General features: G+C 43.1%; 1 protein-coding gene across 1 annotated transcript in view; it reads left to right on the top strand.

The window, feature by feature from the left end:
• The window catches only part of NFX1 (nuclear transcription factor, X-box binding 1), a 193673-nt gene that overhangs the window by 36351 nt on the left and 135325 nt on the right, over window positions 1-21997 (top strand). The window contains exons 4-6 of the mRNA XM_073630822.1: window positions 9323-9400; window positions 9485-9590; window positions 11257-11328. Coding sequence (XP_073486923.1) covers window positions 9323-9400; window positions 9485-9590; window positions 11257-11328 — 256 coding nt within the window. The remainder of the gene's footprint in view (window positions 1-9322; window positions 9401-9484; window positions 9591-11256; window positions 11329-21997) is intronic.

Raw genomic sequence — 21997 nt, 5'->3', positions numbered from 1 at the left:
GGAAAATGTTAAGGGGTATGAATACTTTTTCAAGGCACTGTAGTTCTATGCATAATGCATAGAATGCATTAAGATAAATAACACCTGCCTTTACAAGCACTTTAACACCGCTTGATCTGTACGTCAGTCACCTTAGTCATGGGAGCTGCAGGAGTTGGCATTGCCTAAGGAAATGATGTGCACTCATTGCTGAAGCACCTGACATTACCCACATTTCCTTGGAGCTGGAACATGTAAGGCACCTTCTGAGGATGATTTGATAGGTAAAGGGCAGCTTATTTTTAAAATGACCTATTTTAAGGTGCAGCGTCAGAATCTTTTTTTTTTTTTTTTTTTTTTTTAAAGTGGATGTCCAGTCAAAAACTTTTTTTTTTTTTTTTTCCTGTTTCAATAAATAGTATGTTAAATATCATTATCTTTATCATTTTCTGGCTAGCTGATTGTGTCGCTTAGAAAGTCTTATCTAAGCCAGACAATCGGCTTCTTCCTGTTCTTCACCGACAACGCTATCTCACTTTATGTGAATTTGCTAAGCTGTTTTTTTACTTCCTGAAAAGGTTGTCAGTCGTTTTTAGACAGGCATGCTTAGACTTGGCCCACCCTTCCTATACTTCACACAGAACACGATCTCCTCCTGTCGTCTTTGCCTTATTTTGGATAGCAGTTTCAACATGCTGCCGATTTTCTACAGTGTAGAGCCACGTGGTTGATTCTGCATGGCACTGAGCATGGTGTGGCACACACCCGGCGGAGGGAGCTGGGGAAGAAATATGAAAAATGGGATACAAAGGAACATTTTTGAAAGTTTGGAAAAATACAGATCGATTTCTGTTGCTCGTTACATGTGAGTAATGAGTTGAAGGCTCTGTTTCCACTAGTATGACTTGTCATGCGACTTTGGACACAGTCGCATCACAAGTCACAGCCCATTGATTTCAATGGCAAACATTCCCATCTTTGTGACTTTGAAAAGGTGCCTGCACTACTTTGATGCAACTTTGATCCAGAGTGTAAAGTTGCATAAAAGCTGCCCTCAGTCGCTCTCTAAATCGCACAGTGGAAATGTAGACTAATGCTAGAGTGCGACTGAGTGCAGCTTTGAACCAACTTTACACTCTGGATCAAAGTCATATCAAAAGTTGCATCAAAGTAGTGCAGGTACCTTTTCAAAGTCACATAGATGGGAACGGATGCCATTTAAATCAATGGGCTGTGAGTTGTCATGCGACTTTGTGTCCAAAGTCGCATGACAAGTCATATTGGTGGAAACGGAGCCTTAGTGCGGTTGCCTGTACTGTGAGCTGAGACCCCAGAGCACTTCCAGCTACACTGATGGTTTCAGTCAGCAGTGTTCAAACTCTAATCAAGAAGTGAAAAATTAGGGGTTCTGTTGAAACCAAACTGTAGACCAACTAAAATTTCAGTCACAACTGCCAGGAAAATTGTTGGGGATGCAAAGAAAAACCCACAAATAACTTCAGGGGAAATACAGAACTCTCTGAAAACGTGGTGTGGCTGTTTCAAGACGCACAATAAGGAGGCAATTGAAGAAAGATGAGCTGCATGGTCAAGTGGCTAGTAGAAAGCCATTACTACGCAAATGCCACAAAGTATCCCGCTTACAATATGCCAAACAGCACAAGCCTCAAACCTTGTGGCACAAAGTCATTTGGAGTGATGAGACCAAAATTGAGCGTTTTGGCCACAACCATAAACACTACATTTGGAGAGGAGTCAACAAGGCCTATGATGAAAGGTACACCATTCCTACTGTGAAACACGGAGGTGGATCGCTGATGTTTTGGGGATGTGTGAGCTACAAAGGCACAGGAAATTTGGTCAAAATTGATAGCAAGATGAATGCAGTATGTTATCAAAAAATACTGGAGGAACATTTGCATTTATCAACCAGGAAGGTGCACATGGGAAGTACTTGGACATTCCAACATGACAATGATCCAAAACACAAGGCCAAGTTGACGTGTTATTGGCTACAGCAGAATAAAGTGGAGGTTCAGGAGTGGCCATCTCAGTCTCCTGACCTCAATATCATTGAGCCACTCTGGGGAGATCTCAAACATCCAGTTCATGCAAGACAGCCCAAGAATTTACAGGAACTGGAGGCTTTTTGCCAAGAGTAATGGGCAGCTTTACCATCTGAGAAGATAAAGAGCCCCATCCACAATTACCACAAAAGACTTCAAGCTGTCATTGATGTTAAAGAGGGCAATACACAGTATTAAAGAGGAGGGCAACAAATACTGCAGCTGCTGACTTTTAATTGGACACTTACCTGTCCCTGGGTCCAGCGATGCGAGGGATCGAAGCCCCGCTCGTCCCCCCTCCGCTCGTCGGCGCCGGCATTTCAACTGTGGGCGCCGGGCTGTGGCTTCACAGCCTGGCACCCACTGCGCATGCGCGAGCGGCGCTGCGCGCCGTGATTGGCCGCTGAATCACCTGGGACCTGTAATGGGTCCCAGATGATTGACAGGAGGGAGGGAGCAGAGCCGAGCCCTTCCTGTGCCGAGGGGGAAGTGATGTCACCAGCCCAGGCAAAGGAAGAGGCAGACTACGAGGGACCACCTAGCAACAGGCATTTAGAGGTAAGTAAAAAAAAAAACACATCCAAATGTTTTTTTGTTTTTTAGAATTTTTCAGGTATTTTTGGTTTTTTGGGTGGAACCCCACTTTAAGAACTGGGGTATGTAAACTTTTGATCAGGGTTATTTGGGTAGTTTCTGTTCTCGTTAGGATTTAAAAAGAGTAAACACAGTTGATTGATAATAAATGGCTTCAGCCAAACACTAACCATGAGTGAAAGAAACGTTTTTGTGTGATCATTCATATTCTCTGAAAAATGGCCAAGAAATCATAAATTCTGCCAGGGTATGTAGACTTATGAGCACAACTCAATGTGCCATGCACCTCCCCCGTGCCCTGTGTGAATGGGGCTTTATTTCTTCATTTTCTAATGAATTAGGATGTACATCCTTATTGATGAGTGGACACTGGGTGGGAACCTATGATTAACTCCTCCCATCCTGTTTACGCTCACTGGAAGTGATGTCACTAGCTTTCAGAAACCACACCCACTGACTGATTTTAGATTTAAAACGAAGTAGAATTGAAGTCAAGTGACGGCACTGGATACTGCAAAATAAAGGTAGAAAAACTGGGATTTTTTCATCATAAGGCTGAACTTGGCTCACATTAATGATTGCAGGGGAGAATTTAAGTGTTAGGCTGGACTTCCACTTTATAATAAAAATTGTATTTGCCATATGTTTTGTGCGTTCATACCGGAGGAGTCCGCTCGTATAGGTGATGTAAATTGATTTGTATTGCTCGGTGCTTAGCCTGTTCCCCTGGTTGTAGTGGTTGCCATAGATACAGTACAAATCTTTTTAATAATTGCCCCTCCCAGAGAAATATCAAAGCAAAAACACTTTATGCAAATTTACAAGTTAAGCAAAGCACTAGCTAGCCTGAGTGTGAACAAAGAACTTTTTTTCCCCCCATCTTGCATTTATTACTCTTAAAATTATGTTGTTATAGCAACTCGGCTTACTTTCACCATGCTGAGCTATTGTCAGCATGGGAAAAAGAAAAACAGATGGAGGTTTTCATAAAGAGCTTTGTGCAATGAGTGTAGTCCCCTTTTTATTATACCATTGCATTAATTGCTATGGATGCTTTAAAATATCATATTATATAATCTGGCTGTCTGAAGAAATAAACATGGATTTCTAGAATTAGTCACTTGAGATTATAGATTTTACAGGTATCCCCTGAATTCCTTTTGATAAGATTACAGCATACAAATCTATTGCACATTTTAAAAATTAAAGAGCTGTACTTGTAATGAAGCTGGTTATTATTGTTCCTGCTGACACCATTGCTGGGGGCTATTATTTGCCCACTAACTTCATTGCTGGGGGCTGCTATTGTGCCCGTTGACACCATTGCTGGGGGCTGCTATTGTGCCCGTTGACACCATTGCTGGGGGCTGCTATTGTGCCCGCTGACACCATTGCTGGGGGCTGCTATTGTGTCCGCTGACACCATTACTGGTGGCTGCTATTGTGCCCGTTGACACCATTGCTGGGGGCTGCTATTGTGCCCGTTGACACCATTGCTGGGGGCTGCTATTGTGCCCGTTGACACCATTGCTGGGGGCTGCTATTGTGCCCGTTGACACCATTGCTGGGGGCTGCTATTGTGCCCGTTGACACCATTGCTGGGGGCTGCTATTGTGCCCGCTGACACCATTGCTGGGGGCTGCTATTGTGCCCGCTGACACCATTAATGGGGGCTATTATTGTGGTGACTGACTGAAGCCAATGCTATTGTATCCAAACTCCTTCAGTGTGCATTGTGATACACATACATTTTTGGATGTTGAGGAGCTTTATAACCTGTTCTAATGGGTTACCTGACTTGACACAAATGCACTGCTATTGTGCCGCCCTCTGGATGAGTAGGGGGCTGTACTTGAGGACCCCTATAATTTTCAAGTTGACTGCCACTGATCTTTGAGGTTGGACGCTTTTTTTTTTTTTTTTTTTTCTGCCGCCCTGCTAAGTAAAATTCAAGCTATAATTTTACTATATTTTCTTTTCTAAACCTACTCCTGTAGATCTTTTAATGAAGAGAAAAAACATGTTTTTAAATACTGCTCAAAGTGTAGAGCAGTTCCCTGCTCACAGCTGTCAAAATAAAGCAGCTGGCAATGTTTATTAACAACATTGCTCAGCTCTGAAAGAGAGAGAAACATTTTGTATTTTTCCGTTAATTTACAGATCAAAGGGATTAACTTTGGTATGTAAATGAAGTCAGTTTAAAGCAACCTTGTCAAGTAAAAAAAAAAAATTTTTTTGGGTGGGGTTTTATTAAATTGTTCCTCAATGTAACCCCTTTTTAACTCCCAATTTACTCCTCCTTCCTGCTGATGGGTTTTTTTTTTTTTTTTTTTCTTTTTTTTTTTTTATAAACTATTAATAACTAAAACTTTTTTGTTTGCTTTGTTCATTTAATATTTTTACACCTTTTATCATTTCACGTTAAGAGCACAAAAAACAAAACAAAACCTAAACTAACTTTTCAGTGCTTTGTACCATTGCTGACAGCTGAAGTGTAAACAAAAAAGTTGCAGTAGGTATCGGTAATTTGGTATTGGCGAGTACTAAAAAAAAAAACCACCCTAATATAACTTAATGGTAATTTTTTTTTTTTTTTTTATTACACATTACATTTTTCATTATGTTTTCCATTACATTTCTTTAAATGTGATTGAAGTAAAGTGTATTAGGTCTTATTTTATTGCTATCTTGTTTGATAACCTAATGTTCAGGGGTTGTAAAAATTTAAACTAAAGTTCTTTAGAATCGTGATCTTTATTCTAAGCAAAACAAATTGTGATTTTCATTTTATCCAGAATCGTGCAGGTCTACTATACAGTAGTTATCCAGAACGACATTCTTATTAGCAATAGCTTTAAGGGCACTTTCACAATGAGGCGCTGGGGCGTAAAGCACCGCTTTATTGAGCCAGGTGCCAATCCAGGCTTCTGGGTGGATTTTGACCATATGGTCGGGATCTTTTTAGAACCTGGACTGGCTCTGACATAAGCCAACAGTGGACTCAGTCCGCGGTCAGCTGAAAGTGGGTCACAGGAGTACAGAACAAACTTCACTCCTCTGATTCCCAGAAGACGTACACACAAGGCCCTAAGGATGTACTTGTTGACCAACTGTCTGAAGACCACCTTCAGTTCTTATGGCCTCTTTGAGGCATTTCAGTTGGCATTCACTTGCCTTTTTTGGGAACAGCATCTCTTTGGTCACACACTTACCAGTGGCATGCCCAAACCTCCAGGTTCTCGTTTTCGTTGGTCACGTCAATGCAGTAGATCCGTTGAGACAGAAGCATCCCAGTATTCTGATACAGCTGTAGTATTTTTGTCTATTGAATATGGCTGTGCTGTATTTTTCCTATCCACTCTTTTGCCATTTGCAAAGCACAGCCGCATTGGAAGTAAGAGACCGTGTTCTGATGTGGCTCTTGATGTACTTTTTATGGCAGTGGCATAGTGGGGTTTACATATAGATAAGTATATATCCCCCCCCCCCCCCAATCATGGTTTTTACACTTTTTTGTGATTCATGAGTGATGGTTATTTGTTAGCAACATAGATTTTATTCCTTTTTGATTTCAAGGTTCTGCAGTAAACTATTTAATGATGCCATTTAACAAACATTAGAATTTTATTTTATTTACTTGTTCTTATCTGGTAAGGAATTTGTAGAGCTAGATGAAAACAGATTTTGTTTTGCATGACCGACCTACTAAAATAGCTCAGTTTTCTTTTAATTGCTGGCATGGACTATGTCACTGTTCAAATGTCTTACTAAGTTTTGAGTCCAAAAAGCCTCAAATCAAAAATTGGCTTTGAATGTATAATATTTTTGGCTCTCCAATCGTCCAGATAAGGTTGAGAGAGATCTTTTAAGGGACACACGACGTCGGAAACAAAGTATACTAACATTAATATAATCAAATTTAAAAGGTCAATACACTGATCAGATATTTTCATTTTTACTGTTATGTACATTGTTTTAAAAGAATTGATTTATATCAAGGCTGAACAAATCGTATGAGCTAGGTAGCCAATACTCTTCAAACAACTTTTACCCCAACTTCTGATGCTTCCTCTAGTTCAGTGGTTCTCAACTCCAGTCCTCGGGACCCACCAACAGGCCAGATTTTAAGTATTACCTTGGGGAGTTGCAGACTAGAATACTGCAATCACTGAGCAGCAAATGATATCACCTGTGATGTATTTCAGCTATCTTGCAAACCTGGCCTGTTGGTGGGTCCTGAGGACTGGAGTTGAGAACCACTGCTCTAGTTGTTGGTGATGGAGCTGGCTCCAAAAAAACCCAAACAAATCCTAATGGCTCCTGATAGAGGTGCACCGATTGGAAATTTTGGTACCGAAAATGCAGTGTGCACTTGGCCGAGAAATGAAAAGGACAGTTAAAATAAAAATTAAAAAAAAGTGTGTGTGTGTGTGTATAATAATAGAAAAAAAAAAAAAAAAAATATATATATATATATATATATATATATATATATATATATATATATATATATATATATATATATATATATATATATATATATATATATATATATATATATATTCCATCTATCACTCACACACACACAAATTTTATTGTCGGTCACCTTTTTTAGCACAAGAAAAATGCATCTCTTTAAGCCTTGTTCACACTAGATGCGGTGCGGATTCCGCACCACATCAAAATTGCAACTCGTTCATGCAAATCAATTGAGTGAATGTTAACGACACCCTAAAATCGGTTTGCAAAACACAGTGCAGTTTGCAGAATTGGATGGCATGGGTCTGATTTTGGTGCGGACAAAAAAAGGGTCCTGCGTGAGTTTGGTGTGAAATAGGCCATACAAATCCATGGCTCAAATCACACCTCAAAGACACCGCATGTAATTTGCGCGGGAATATGCACCGATTCCTTTGCAAATTATTATATGTGGTGTCCCGCACCGCATCAGTGTGAACCCGGGCTTAATTCTATGTATGTCTTCACACTGGTCTGTTGTGATTCTGTTGCGGTGTTAAAAATTTTGCTTGCTGCATTTTTGGTCATTTAGAAAAAGCACCAAAAACGCACCTACCTGTTGAAATGCATTGTAAACACAGCAAGAATGCATCAATAACGCACCTGTGTTACGTTTTTGTTGGGGTCTTTGAGTCGCATGACCTATGAAAAACACACCGTAAGCTTGGTAAAATCACATGAAAATCATGGGCGGTTTCGGCACTATTATCTGCACCTTTTTTCTTTTATCTGCAAAATGCCAAAAACACAATTTTTGTCCGACATGTTTCGGCCGCTGGGAATTTCGGTACATCACTAGCTCCTGGATTGGATAGACTTGTTCCTGAATTCCATATAAATTTGTCCTCCCCTCATTTTTATATTACTTTGTTGTTCTTCTATAAGTACTACATGCATTTTATGTATTTTTATTGTAATTAGCTGGAGTTTTACAATGAACTAGAATTCTTAAAGTTTAAAATCACACCACATTTTGTTGCTTTGTAGCCTGAAATATAGATGCACTGTTTTTGTTTTATCAAGCTGTCAGAACAAGTCAGAAAAATATTCAAAAATTCAAAAACAGAATCGCTGAGTTGAAAAAAGGATTTCCCCCTTGTGTCAGTAATTTGCTGAACCACCTTTTGCTTTAATTACAGCCTTCAATTGACAACCTTCTGGCAGAGGGCTGCAGATTTTCTGCAAGAATTTGATGATATTTTGCCCCTTCCATTCTTCCTCTATCCTGACAAGTGCTCCAGTCCCTGCTGCAGAGAAACACCACAATAATAGGATATTACCACCATGCTTTACTGTAGGAATGGTGTTATTTAGATGGTGAGCTGTATTGGATTTCCGCCAGACATATTGACCAAATCTTTCAGTTTTAGTCTCATCTGACCTTTTTTCCATGTGGCCTTTAGAATCTTCAAGGTGCGTTTTGGCAAAGCTTAATCGTGACTGCATGTGGCCTTTCCTGAGGAGGGTTTTTTTTTTTTTTTTTCAATCCCTCAACCAAAGCACCCCCCCACCCCCCACCCCCGTTCATGCCACATCTGTGGAGAATTTGTGATATTGTTGTTGACCAGTTTCCCCCTGCCTTTTCCTCCTTTTTTTTTTTTTGTTTGTTTTTTTTTTGGGGCGACGTCCTGATCAAGAGAGGGTCTGTGTTGTACCAAATACCTTCCACTTCTTATTAGACTTTATTATGCTTCTAAGCATTGATAAAGCCTTTGAAATATTTTTGTATCCATCTCCTTGGCAGTGCCTTGACACCCATTGTTGATTGTTTGCTTCAGTTGCACTATCGGGGACTGAAATGCACAAAGAAATCCTTTTTCATGCTAAGCTTATCAAAATGACCACAGCTGATCACAGTTGAAAGGCAAATGGCTTTGTGTGGCATTGGAAGGTGATTGGCTACACCTGATTGAGTTTACAAGACATTTTTGGGGGGAGGGGGTGATCCTTTTTCCAACTCAGTTATTCTGTTTTTGACTTTTTTTTTTTTTCTTTTTCTGACATGGTGTCATATCTTTCACTTGGATTTTTATAAGTTGCACTGAGCAAATACAGCTGGATAAAACAAAAACTGTGGCGGCCTTTATTAAGGTGTGATTCTTTTCTATGCCCACTGTATGTACACAAGCCTCAAAAATTTTTCGGTTTTGTTTTTTGCACTGCAGATGGGAATAGTGGCTGGAGATGCCCTGCTTGTCAAAATGTTTCTTCTCGGGCTCCAAGTATTTATATCTGCTTTTGTGGTAAGTATGAGTTTATCCCCTGATTTGAGTATGGTGTCTTGTAATTTTCTATACTTGTATAATAATCTATTCTGTCTGCTTCAGGTAAAGTAAATCACCCTGAATGGAATAGAAATGAAATTCCCCATAGCTGTGGGGAGCTCTGTGGAAAGAAACGCTCTGGCCTTGATTGTCCTCACATCTGCAACATGTAAGACCTGCTATGTGTGTTATACTGATTTAAATCTATCGTCTTAAAGCGGTTCTTAACTCTCAAAAAATAAATAAGGCAGCAACTATAAATCTTTTAGCCGCTGACTTTTAAAAAAAAAAGGACCCTTACCTGTCCCGGGAACCAACGCCGTCCTCACCCAGGCTAGTTCTTCACTAGCCTTCAGTTTCCCGGCACCAGCATCTTAACTGTGGGCAGTTGGCTGTGCTGCTTGCGACTTCTCAGTCGACTATCCACTGCACATGTGTGAGCCGCACTGCGCTTTGTGAATGGTCCCACAGTCTTCAATTAAAAATAAAAATAATTATATGCCAAATGTGGCAGAGTAGGGGGGAGAAGGACTTGGTGGACCTTCCCCTTTTGGTTGAAAAGTGTGTTTATGCATGCATGTAAGAATGTTTATCTTGCCTCTTTGTGCGCGTATTTGCAAGTGTTATCCTCCTGTGTTTGTCTACATCTGTGTGTGTTATATAAAAAATATGGGCATTTCTAGGCAAAATACATGTGTTGTGGAAAAGGTGTTAAAAGATTCAGGTTATAATTGTAAGTATACAGTTTTGAATGCACAACTATTGTTTGTATGCTGAATTTTACAGATTTTAATTATTATTTTTACAGCACCAAAAACATTAGTTACCTGTAATGGTGTGCTACTATGTCCTGCAGACTTCAAAGTATTGTCCCACAATGCAATGTTTTGTGAATGTGCAGGGGAGATACTGTAGTTCATCATCTGCTTCTCCTCCATTCGAGTTGCATTGAGGGACAGAGTTCTGTGATTGGCAGATGGGGCAGGACTGGGTGGGTGTGCAGTGAAAGCCCTTCACTTTCTTGGCTGCCACTGTCGCTGCATCACTTCGATTGTCCCTCTGGGCAGTAGTCAGCGTTCCAGCCTTGTAGGCAGTCTACATTCCTGGAGTAGGGCGCCTAGATGCAGTAGACTTGTTTAACGGCACGGTGTTGCATGCATCCCCGTGCTGGCAGTCCCATCATTGTCAGTTGGGGCACAGTGGCTGCACTGACACAGCCGCTGCTCCCAATGTGAAATACGTGGGGGTGCATTGCCCCGAATGCACCCAGGGTGCATGAATTAATATGTATGGGGCTTAAAGGTTTACAGTGCTTTGGTTTAAGAAATAAACCTGCTTTGCTAAGTTAAGGTGACTTGGTATACATGTATAGAATAAACTGCTGATTAATGTCTGTGTGTTCTGCCAATATAAACAACATAGTAGAGGATGATTTGCAAGGTGGGCATTTATAATCTAATTTTGATTCACCCTCTGTTCAGATGCTGATTGGTCAGAGTTTGCATACAGCAAGCTTGTTTTTGAAGGTGTGCGCTCTTGTGCTGTCATTTTTATCCTTATCCTTCATCCACTACTTTAGTGGTCTACTAACCTGGAAGAATGCGCATATCATTGTAGACTAGTGGATTAAGGTTACGTTTATGGTTAATATCAACCCTGAATGTTGCACCTTCAAAAACCAGATGACACCTGTAATGGCATTTCGAAGGTTTATGTCCCAACAGGTTCTTTTTAATATGAGAAAGATTAGTTGAATTTCACTTGAGGCACTTATCATATAAATAACTATTTTGTGTAACTATTTTTAACCGTGAAACCTTTATTTTTTCATTCAGCCTCTGTCACCCGGGACCTTGCCCCTCCTGTCCTGCTTTTGTGACAAAAGCCTGTGAATGTGGTAGAACCAGGTAAGTGTGCCAGCTCATGTTTGATGCAGGAAATGTTGACTCATCAGGATCATTTGCGTGTGGGTTTATGTTTTTGTTTGAGGCTTTAGCATTTGCAGCACAATTTTACTAAGATTGTGATAGAAACAACCAATTAAAACCTCATGTGGCTCTTTAATAGTTCCCAGTGAGTGATTGATAAATAGCTTTGGCTTCTCTTCCCCCAAAATTAGCATGGCAGACAACTTGCAGACAATCTAGGAGTTCCGAATGGCACCTGCGATCTGCTGATCACGGGTACAATGCTTTCCAGGCTCCTACCAAAAAAAAGCCTTATTTTTAACCTGCAAAAAATGTGGTGTGTGTATGTATGTATTTATGTGTGTGTGTAATTAAAAAAAAAAAAAAAAAATATATATATATATAAATATTATTAGGGATGCACCGAAAATGGCCCTTTCGGCAAAAAGCTGAAAGAATTCTTGCTGATACTGGCGCCGAAAAAAGGGGCAGGCCATCCCGCTGGGTGCTGCACATGTTTCATCCCGCGCGCCCCTCAGAGTCTTCCCTCCCTCCTCCTCCTCCTCACTCCTGTCCTACACAGCCTCCACAGTACCTGGTAATGCATGTCACGCTCACACGCTGTGTGTCAGAGATCTGAATCGCCGTGCAGCCGATGTAACGATGTCCCGCCTCCTAGACCGTCTCTTGTGATATACGGCACTTTGATCCAATGCTAGGAATCATTGTGCTGTGTGTCATAGGAGGCGGGACATCGGCTGCACGCCGATTCAGATCCAGCTTTGACACACAGCGTGTGTGCGTGGCATTCATTACCAGGCACTGGGGAGGCTGTGTAGGACAGGAGTGAGAGGAGGAGGAGGAGTGAGGGGAGACTCTGAGGGCAGACTCTGAGGGGCATATTGGGATGAAACTGGCTGCACGGCGATTCAGATCTGACACACAGCGTGACATCGCATTACCGGGCACTGGCAGGCTGCATGCCATGGGCACTGACGGGCAGCTGCATCTGATGGGCACGAGCATTGGCGAGGCTGCATGGCATGGGCACTGGCGGGCTGCTACATATGGACACAGGCACTGGTGAGTCTGCATGATGGGCACAAACGAGCTGCTACAACTGACTGGTAGGCTGCATCTGACAGGCGCTTGTGAAGCTGTATTTGATGGACACTGGTGCGGCTGCATTGATCTGTACCACGTATGCAGTTTCTGACCATCTCCTGTACCGTGTCCCCGGTCTCTGACCATCTCCTGCACCGTGTCCCCGGTCTCTGACCATCTCCTGCACCGTGTCCCCGGTCTCTGACCATCTCCTGCACCGTGTCCCCGGTCTCTGACCATCTCCTGCACCGTGTCCCCGGTCTCTGACCATCTCCTGCACCGTGTCCCCGGTCTCTGACCATCTCCTGCACCGTGTCCCCGGTCTCTGACCATCTCCTGCACCGTGTCCCCGGTCTCTGACCATCTCCTGCACCGTGTCCCCGGTCTCTGACCATCTCCTGCACCGTGTCCCCGGTCTCTGACCATCTCCTGCACCGTGTCCCCGGTCTCTGATCATTTCCTGCAATGTATCCCCAGTCTCTGACCATCTCCTGCACCATGTCCCCAGTCTCTGACCATCTCCTGTATAAAAATATTTTTTAATAACAGTCACTTTCGGTTTCAGTGCTGTTTCGGTTTTCTATATTATATATTCATTTGATATGGCCCACAGGCTGCAGTATGTGGCAAGAATCCATTGCTCAAATATTTTGTGCTAAAAGCTGCCTTTTCTTCCTATCTCAGAAAGTTGGTGGGTATGTGTGTTTTACCGCACAATAAAATCAATTCTACTTGCTGGCAAGTGATTGACTGTTGTCTGGGAAATTTAGTTGTTGGTGCTTTTGCGTTTATTAAGGTTTTACTTGGTAGCTCGATTTCATGTAGTCTGTTATTGATTTTTTTTTTTTTTTTGTGAGCTGCACAGATCAAACCGAAATACTTAGCACTTGATGATAATTACTGATCTATACGGTTTTCTTGCTTTGACCACATGGATTATCAGCATAGCTATTATAGCATTTGAGACTAATAATGCCAAAAGAGGCTGCTTTGTTTGCTTTCTGCACCCTCCATTGGAGATAATTAATAAAAAATCTTTTTTTCACTGTTGCAGTAACATCAGTAAAGCTGTACTGCTTTAATTCAGCATGTCAAATATGTTTTCATAGTAATTTCAGTTGCACCCCTCCTCCAACTTAATGACCATATGGAGTGTATGTGCATTTGTTTCTCTTGGCATCCTGGCGGTGACATATGACAGTGTAATGAGTAATATGGAAATGTAATTAACATTGTGCTGTCAATTCTGTGAAAAAACTTTGATGCACTTGAAGTTTATTTGAATTGTAAATAAATTCGCTCCTATTATGCTTCATTTTTTCCAAAACGTCTTTCAGGACAGCACCTGAGAGATCATGGCTCCTCCTCCCACAGGAAACACCTCATCAATTAAGTCTTTAATTGGAGTCCTCCACGTTGCCTCGTCAGTTTTTTGTGTTTCCTCCAGCTGGAGGAACACCTCTGGTGGGAGCCATGATCTCTCAGGATTTCCCTGGGAAACACAGGTTCTCACCTGTTAGGTCTTTTTGGCTAGGAGAGTGAGCCTCCCACTTGCCTCCCAGATGGACGGTCCCGTGGGCTCCCTCTCCCTCTTCCGTGCTCGGGGAGAGCCTGTACGTCTGGGGGTGCTGCTTCCAATTTTTGGCCAGACAGGCGGCCGTCCTCCGCTCCCTGCTTTGCATTGGAGAAACGAACGTTGGCGGCCGCCATGTTTCTGGTGGCAGAGGAGCGCCTCAGCCACATCCTGTAATGGGAAGAAGCCGCACTTTCGGGTCGGCGCGCGCGTCATTTGCGAACGCAAAGCGCAGAGGGAGAGGGCAGGGTCACCTGGTGCCTTATTTCCGGTTCCATGTCAGCGCAGCAGCATTTTCGAATCTGGAACCGTTCGTTTCTCCAGCTGTGTTTCCTCCAGCTGGAGGAACACCTCTGGTGGGAGCCATGATCTCTCAGGATTTCCCTGGGAAACACAGGTTCTCACCTGTTAGGTCTTTTTGGCTAGGAGAGTGAGCCTCCCACTTGCCTCCCAGATGGACGGTCCCGTGGGCTCCCTCTCCCTCTTCCGTGCTCGGGGAGAGCCTGTACGTCTGGGGGTGCTGCTTCCAATTTTTGGCCAGACAGGCGGCCGTCTTCCGCTCCCTGCTTTGCATTGGAGAAACGAACGTTGGCGGCCGCCATGTTTCTGGTGGCAGAGGAGCGCCTCAGCCACATCCTGTAATGGGAAGAAGCCACACTTTCGGGTCGGCGCGCACGTCATTTTCGAACGCAAAGCACAGAGGGAGAGGGCAGGGTCACCTGGTGCCTTATTTCCGGTTCCATGTCAGCGCAGCAGCGTTTTCGAATCTGGAACCATTCTTTTCACCACGCGCCCCCAGACAGCTATGGATAGCGATGCAGTGGATAAGGGGGCAAAGCCAAGACGCCAGCAAGGCTAAGGTAAGGGGGGACTGTGTCCTCTATTACCATGGGCTGTTTTCTCCTGTGGGGGGGTTACTCACCCTTTCTTTTCCCGGGCTCACAAGAAAAGATTTCCATTTGAGGAAAATCTGGATTTTATATGGAACAAGGTTCCAAAATTGGACTCTGCCTTTTCTCAGGTCTCTAAGTCTACGGACCTCACCTTTGAGGATATGGGCACTGTGAAGGAGCCCATGGATAAAAGGATGGACCTGCTTCTTAAAAGAACCTGGCAATCAGTGATGCACAATCTGAAACCGGCAATGGCAACAATCTGTGCTGCAAGGAACTTAGATCACTGGGTTAACCAGTTGAAGGCCCATGTCATAGCAGATTCCTCAAAACAGGAGATTCTGGACTCCTTTTCAACCCTGTCTGCAGCAATATCATATATTGCGGATGCGTCTGCGGAATCTATCCGCATGTCAGCGAGGTCAGCAGCTTTAACTAATTCTGCCAGAAGGGCCTTATGGCTGAAGACGTGGCCAGGGGATGCTGCATCTAAAAATAGACTGTGTGGTATTCCTTTTGCAGGTGATCTTCTATTCGGTTCGGAGCTAGAGTCCATTCTTGACCATACGGCAGATAAGAAAAAGTCGTTTCCGGTTAAGAAAAACCAGACGCAAACCCGTAAGCGTTTTTTTTGGACCCAAAAAGGTCAGCAGGAAGGAAAAACGCAGGGCAAGAAGAAGTCATGGTCTTCTCAGAAGCCCAAAGGTAGGGGTGGAGTGCTCTTCAATCCTCCTACGACCTCCGGGAAACCACAATGACTCCTTCAAGGTCGGGGGAAGACTCCAGGAGTTTCTTCCTCAGTGGAGAGCCATTTCTTCAAATCAGTTCATTGTAAATATGCTCTCCCAGGGGTATGTGATAGAATTCACGGAAGAACCTCCAAAAGGATTCTTGGTGACAAACGTCCCAAGGGATGCAGTCAAGGCTTTCGCCATGAAGTCCCTAATTCAGGAACTGAAAAATCAGAAAGTCATTGTTCCAGTCCCGGCAGGGGAGTTCCTCCAGGGGTTCTACTCACATGTTTTTCTCGTTCAGAAACCTTCAGGAAAGTTCCGTCTTATCCTGAATCTCAAAATGCTGAACAAATCGGTAGAGTACAGAAGGTTTCGGATGGATTCCATATTTTCAGTAAGTAACCTCCTGTATCAAGGGTGCTACATGGCATCAATAGATTTACAAGATGCCTACCTCCACATCCCTATTGCCGCCAGGTCGCAGAAATATCTGAGGTTAGCACTGAAAGAAGGGAAGAAGGTGGTACATCTGCAATTCAGAGCACTCCCGTTTGGTCTGTCATCATCCCCAAGGGTGTTCACGAAAATAATGGCCGAAGCGCTGGCGCCTCTGCGTCTAGTGGGGATCTCAGTTATTCCTTATCTGGATGACCTGCTGTTTTTTGCTCAGACCAGAGAAGGTCTTCAAGAAAACTTGCTCAGAGCCCGTGTTCACCTAGAATCCATAGGGTGGATTTTAAACCTTCAAAAATTAAATCTGATTCCCTCACAGGAAGTGTTATTCCTGGGTTTCCGTATCAACTCTTTGGAACAAAAAATTTTTCTTCCAGAGGAAAAACAGAAAAAGTTGGTACAAGTGGTGTCACTGCTACAGTCCAATCAATTTCTGTCCATCAGGAAGGTCATGTCAGCATTGAGAACCCTGACCTCTTCCATACCGGCCATCCAGTGGGCAAAGCTCCATTTCAGACCTCTGCAAAGTTTCCTGTTAAAAACCTGGAATCACCAGCAGGATTCAATAGATTCACTAGTGAAGATCCCTACTTCAGTGAAAAGGAGTCTTTGGTGGTGGAAGAACCAGACAAGATATTCAGAGGGTCTGTTATGGTCCTTCCCAACCCAGGTGAGGTTGACAACCGATGCCAGTTCCTGGGGTTGGGGGTCTCATATGAACGGCCGGTGAGCCCAGGGCTCGTGGGCCACAAAAGATGCACTGAGGTCCTCAAATTGGAGGGAACTAAAAGCTTTAGAGATAGCCTTACTGACCTTTGCGAAAGAAGTCCAGGGACAGCATACTCAGATCCTGTCAGACAATGCCACGGCGGTGGCCTACATAAACAGACGGGGGAACCAGAAGCAAAGTTCTGCAAAGCCTAGCAAAATGCATTCTAAGTTGGGCAGAGCTCCATACTCTATCCTTATCCGCGGTCCATTTAAAAGGGACCCTAAACAGTGTCGCGGACTTCCTAAGCAGGAACCAGGTATTAGAAGCGGAGTGGCAATTGAATCCAGAAGTCTTCCATTTGATAGTGCAGAAATGGGGGCGCCCAAGAATGGATCTCTTTGCCACCCAGGAAAACTCGCAAGTGTCTTGTTTTTTTTTCTCCCTGAACAGGAACGAGGCATCACTGGGAGTGGATGCTCTGGCGCACAATTGGAAATTTCACCTCTGTTACGCATTCCCCCCGTTTCAACTTATCCCTCGGGTCATAGCAAAAATCAGGCAGGAGGAAACAACAGTGATCCTCATTACTCCCTTCTGGCCCAAAAGGCCTTGGTTTTCATCCCTTCTTCAGATGCAACTAAAACCATACTGGCACCTTCCGTTAAGGAAAGACCTTCTGTTACAAGGTCCTCTGCTTCACCAGGAAGTAGCAAAACTAAAGCTCACGGCCTGGCTACTGAGGAACAGCTCTTGAAGAGAAAAGGTTTCTCGGATAGGTTGGTGGCTACCCTCCTATCCAGTAGAAAGAAGGTTACAAGAGCAATATATTCCAAAGTTTGGAAAGTCTTCAACTCCTGGTGCACAGCATCTGACAGATCACCAAAACAAACTTCTTCTGTTCTTGAGTTCCTGCAAGAAGGAGCGGACAAGGGCCTAGCGGTCAGCACCCTCAAGGTTCAAGTTGCTGCGCTGGGGGTATTTCTGGAAAAATCCATTTCATCAGAACCCTTAGTAATTAGATTCTTCAAAGCTCTTACCCGGTCTAGACCAGTGGTGATCAAAAGCTGTCCAGCGTGGAACTTATCGGTTGTTCTACAGGCCCTGAAATTAATTACTTTGAAAACAGTTTTTTTAGTGGCTGTTACAACAGCTTGAAGAGTCAGTGAGCTGCAAGCCTTATCAATCAGGGAGCCTTTCTTTTCCATTTTTTCAGACCGAATTGTTCTGAAGACGGATCCTAATTTTTTGCCGAAGGTCGCTTCGGTCCAGAATCGAACTCAGGAGATAATACTTCCTACCTTTTTGTTCTAATCCATCGGGTAAGAAGGAAGAAGAATTCCATACCCTGGATGTTAAAAGAGCAGTCTTGAGTTACTTGGAAAACATTTAAGACTAAAACTAAAACACTTTAGATGTTCAGATGCTCTATTTGTTTTATTTTCCGGTAATAAAAAAGGAAGACAAGCTTCTAGAGCAGGGATCCTCAAACTACGGCCCTCCAGCTGTTGCAGAACTACACATCCCATGAGGCATTGTAAAACTCTGACATTCACAGACATGACTAGGCATGATGGGAATTGTAGTTCCTGAACACCTGGAGGGCCGCAGCTTTAAGACCCTTGTTCTAGAGGAACCATTGCCAGATGGTTGAGAATGGCTATCTCAGAAGCCTATTCCCTTACAGGTCAAGAGAGTCCAGTGAATGTCCGGGCTCATTCTACAACAGCTTCGGCGGTGAGTTGGGCAGAAAAAGCTGGCGCCACCCCCGAACAAATCTGTAAGGCAGCTACTTGGACAAGTCTGACAACCTTTGCCCGTCATTATAGGTTAGACCTCATGACAGCTGGGGACCAGGCTTTTGGAAGAAAAGTCTTACAGGCTGTTGTCCCACCCTAAATGGAGCAAGTCTCGATTATCCTCTCAGGTGCTGTCCTGAAAGACGTTTTGGAAAATTGCAAGTTAGACTTACCGGTAACTTGTTTTCCAATAGGCTTTCAGGACAGCAGTAACCCGCCCTTTGTTTATGCTGATGCTGTAATACTATGATATAACTGTCGCTTATGTGTTGCAGCTGGGGCTGGAGTTCTCTACAAACAACTGACGAGGCAACGTGGAGGACCCCAATTAAAGACTTAATTGATGAGGTGTTTCCTGTGGGAGGAGGAGTCATGATCTCTCGGGTGCTGTCCTGAAAGCCTATTCGAAAACAAGTTACCGGTAAGTCTAACTTGCAATTTTTTGCTAGTCTTCTAGGAGGATGGGTACCTTCTCTTCTGAGAAGTTTTTACCTATTTTACTAGATTTTTTTTTTTTTTTTTTTTTTTTTGCCTTAGCTTTAGAAAAGCTTCTGGTGAGACCCGGTCTCTGCAGGTTCACTTTGAGTAAGCCCATGGATTGGACAGGGATGATCTGGAATTTAAGTATTGGCAGTTCGGATCGTCTGGTTTCCAATATTGTTCCAATGGCCACTAATAGTGACTTGGTCACCTCTGGCCAACTACAGTATGACCTTCATTTGTACCAGCTGCATGGATTTGTAAGTACCTGAGGGCTTGTTCCATTTTGAGCATAGCTGTTTATCAGTGAGTGGTACTACATGTCAGTCTAAGAAGAGTCTACCTCTGACCATAATGGGCCTTTATATCTCTTGGGGGTTGATTTACTAAGGCTTGGTTCACACTGCCGCGACTTATGGTATGACTTTGCAAGGCGACTTGAGTACTACTTTCATGAGACTTTAGTGACTTTTGGGAATGCCTGGGTAATCTTCCTGTAATGTCAGATCCAAATCACATCAATATAGATGAGGATCCAACTTGGAGGTGACTTTCATTAACCCATTCCTGTCCACGCTATAACCGAATGGTGGCTACATCGCAGAACTACTTTGCTGGGAGGGCGTCAATAGATGTCCTCCTGTGCTCAGACGGCCTGTGTGCCCTGTGATCAGCAAGTCTATGAGACTCAGCTGATCACAGATCGGAGTAAGGGGTCAATCCCGACCCCTTACCACGTGATCAGCTGTCAGCCAATGGAAAAAAAAAAGATCACCGGTGGCTGTCAAAGGGACATCAGTCCCGATCAAGGAGAGCAGCCGTGGAGTCATCCGTGCCCACCAGTGTCGCCCATCAGTGCCCACAGTGCTACTTATCAATGTCATCAATCAGTGCTTCATCACCAGTGTTGCCCATCGGTGCCACCTGCCAGTGCCCTTCAGTGCCACCCATCGGTGCATATCAATGAAGGAGAAAAATTACCTGTTTGCAAAATTTTATAACAAACTATGAAACAGTTTTTCTTGTTTTTTTCCAAAATTTTCTGTTATTTTTTTGCTAAACAAAAAAAAAACCCCAGTGGCGATCAAATGCCACCAAAAGAAAGCTCTATTTGTGTGAAAAAAATGATAAAAATTTAATTTGGGTACAGTGTTGCATGACTGCGCAATTGTCATTCAAAGTGTGACAGCGCTGAAAATTGGCCTGGGCAGGAGGGGGGTTGAAGTGCCCAATAAGCAAGTGGTTAAAGTCTATGGGCACAAGTCGGATAGAAGTCGCCTTGAAAGTAGTACAGGAACCTGAACCTTTTCTAAAATCGGAGTGACTTCTTCAGTAGTGCTTGAATCCTAAGTCATGGCAGTATAACGGGAGAGTGCAAAATCTGGTGCAGCAGAGCATGGTAGCCAATCAGCTTGTAACTTCAGCTTGTTCAATTAAGCTTTGACAATAAAAACTTGAAGTTGATTGGTTTCAGTGCAGAGCTGCAACAGATTTTGCACTCTCCAGCTCTAGTAAATCAACCCCTATAGTGTCTAAGGCCCTTTCTCACTATTTCATAATCAGAGCTTTGCAATTTGCATTTTCTCCAATGAATGTGTATTAGACCAGGTTTAATTGAACTCCGATATGCAGCCTTTTGTTTTTTAGTCTGTGTTGATGCACTTTGCTGTGCTATACATCAAGGGGATTAACTTGTGCCAGTTATAGGGTCTTTTGGAGGCTGTGCTGTCGCAACGATCTTTCCTGTACATTCAGTACTTAAACTGTTCTTCCCTGAGGACTGGGAGCACCCCACGCAATCACGGCTTATTTGTGTCACTGTGATTTTAGCTTTTTTAATTTTGATAGGGAATTTATTGATAGGTGGTCCCTTCCTTCCTATTGTGGACCCTCCAATTCTCCATCTTAACAAGCATATTTTACCACATCAGTTGATGGCGTCCCATCATCGTATTGATTTTATAGACCGACAGTTGGGCTCCCTATTTAGGTCTCAGTTTCACTTTAGTTGACCAACTCTCTGTCCTCTGTTGCAGTGATGTCCCAGTATATTTTTTAAAAGGGACCACTTTAACCACCAGGTAAAACCCTTGTGTTCTGTAACCGGGAATTGCCTGAGGCACTGCATTTTCAGTTGTGATGGCATCTTAGAAGCATCTAAGTTTGTCTCTTGCATGGCAGTGATGTCTGCTAGTATGCATAGGGATTCTGCAGTTCAAGACGAGAATCATAAAATACTGAAGGACATCAAAAAAGATGTATGAGAATGGAGTCTCCCAAATAATCCCAAAAATCTTGTACCTGTGTTATGGGGATGTATTAATAATATATGTAAATATTTAGTATAGGGACAGCTGCTGAAACAAAGGTACAATTATGCCTTCTAAATCTTCAGTATGAAAATCCCAGTGCTGTTCGTGTGTGTGTGTGTGTGTGTGTGTGTGTGTGTGTGTGTGTATATATTACATACACAGTTGTGCTATATCAAGTCCTTGAAATAAAGTGCAAATGCTGTAATTCTTGGCAGTGCAGATAAGAGTACCATGCTCCCCTCCTATGTGCCCCCACTCACCAGCAAATATTGACAACAAATATTGAAGTGTAGTCTGTGTGCGCCTTTGGTTGAGATATTTTCATCTAATGCTGCTGTTCCTCTTTCCCTCTTTCCCTCTGTCCTTTCTGTTCCACTTGATGAATAACTGGGTTTGACTGTGTATTCTCATCAGAGTGGATAAAAATCGATGATTTTTTTCATTTATTTAAATTGTGTTTTTGATTTTTATCAAATTTATTTTAATAAAATGCTTTTGGAGTAAAAATCTATCTAAAGATAGTTTTCTATTTAAGATGCATTATTTATTTAGTTTATTCAGCATGAAATGGAGCTTAGTTATGTAGCATGAGGCTGTATATTCTGTAATATT

This window comes from Aquarana catesbeiana, linkage group LG05 (genome assembly GCF_042186555.1).
Source record: "Aquarana catesbeiana isolate 2022-GZ linkage group LG05, ASM4218655v1, whole genome shotgun sequence".
Taxonomy (NCBI): Eukaryota; Metazoa; Chordata; class Amphibia; order Anura; family Ranidae; genus Aquarana; species Aquarana catesbeiana.
This window is presented reverse-complemented; position numbering and strand designations above follow the sequence as displayed.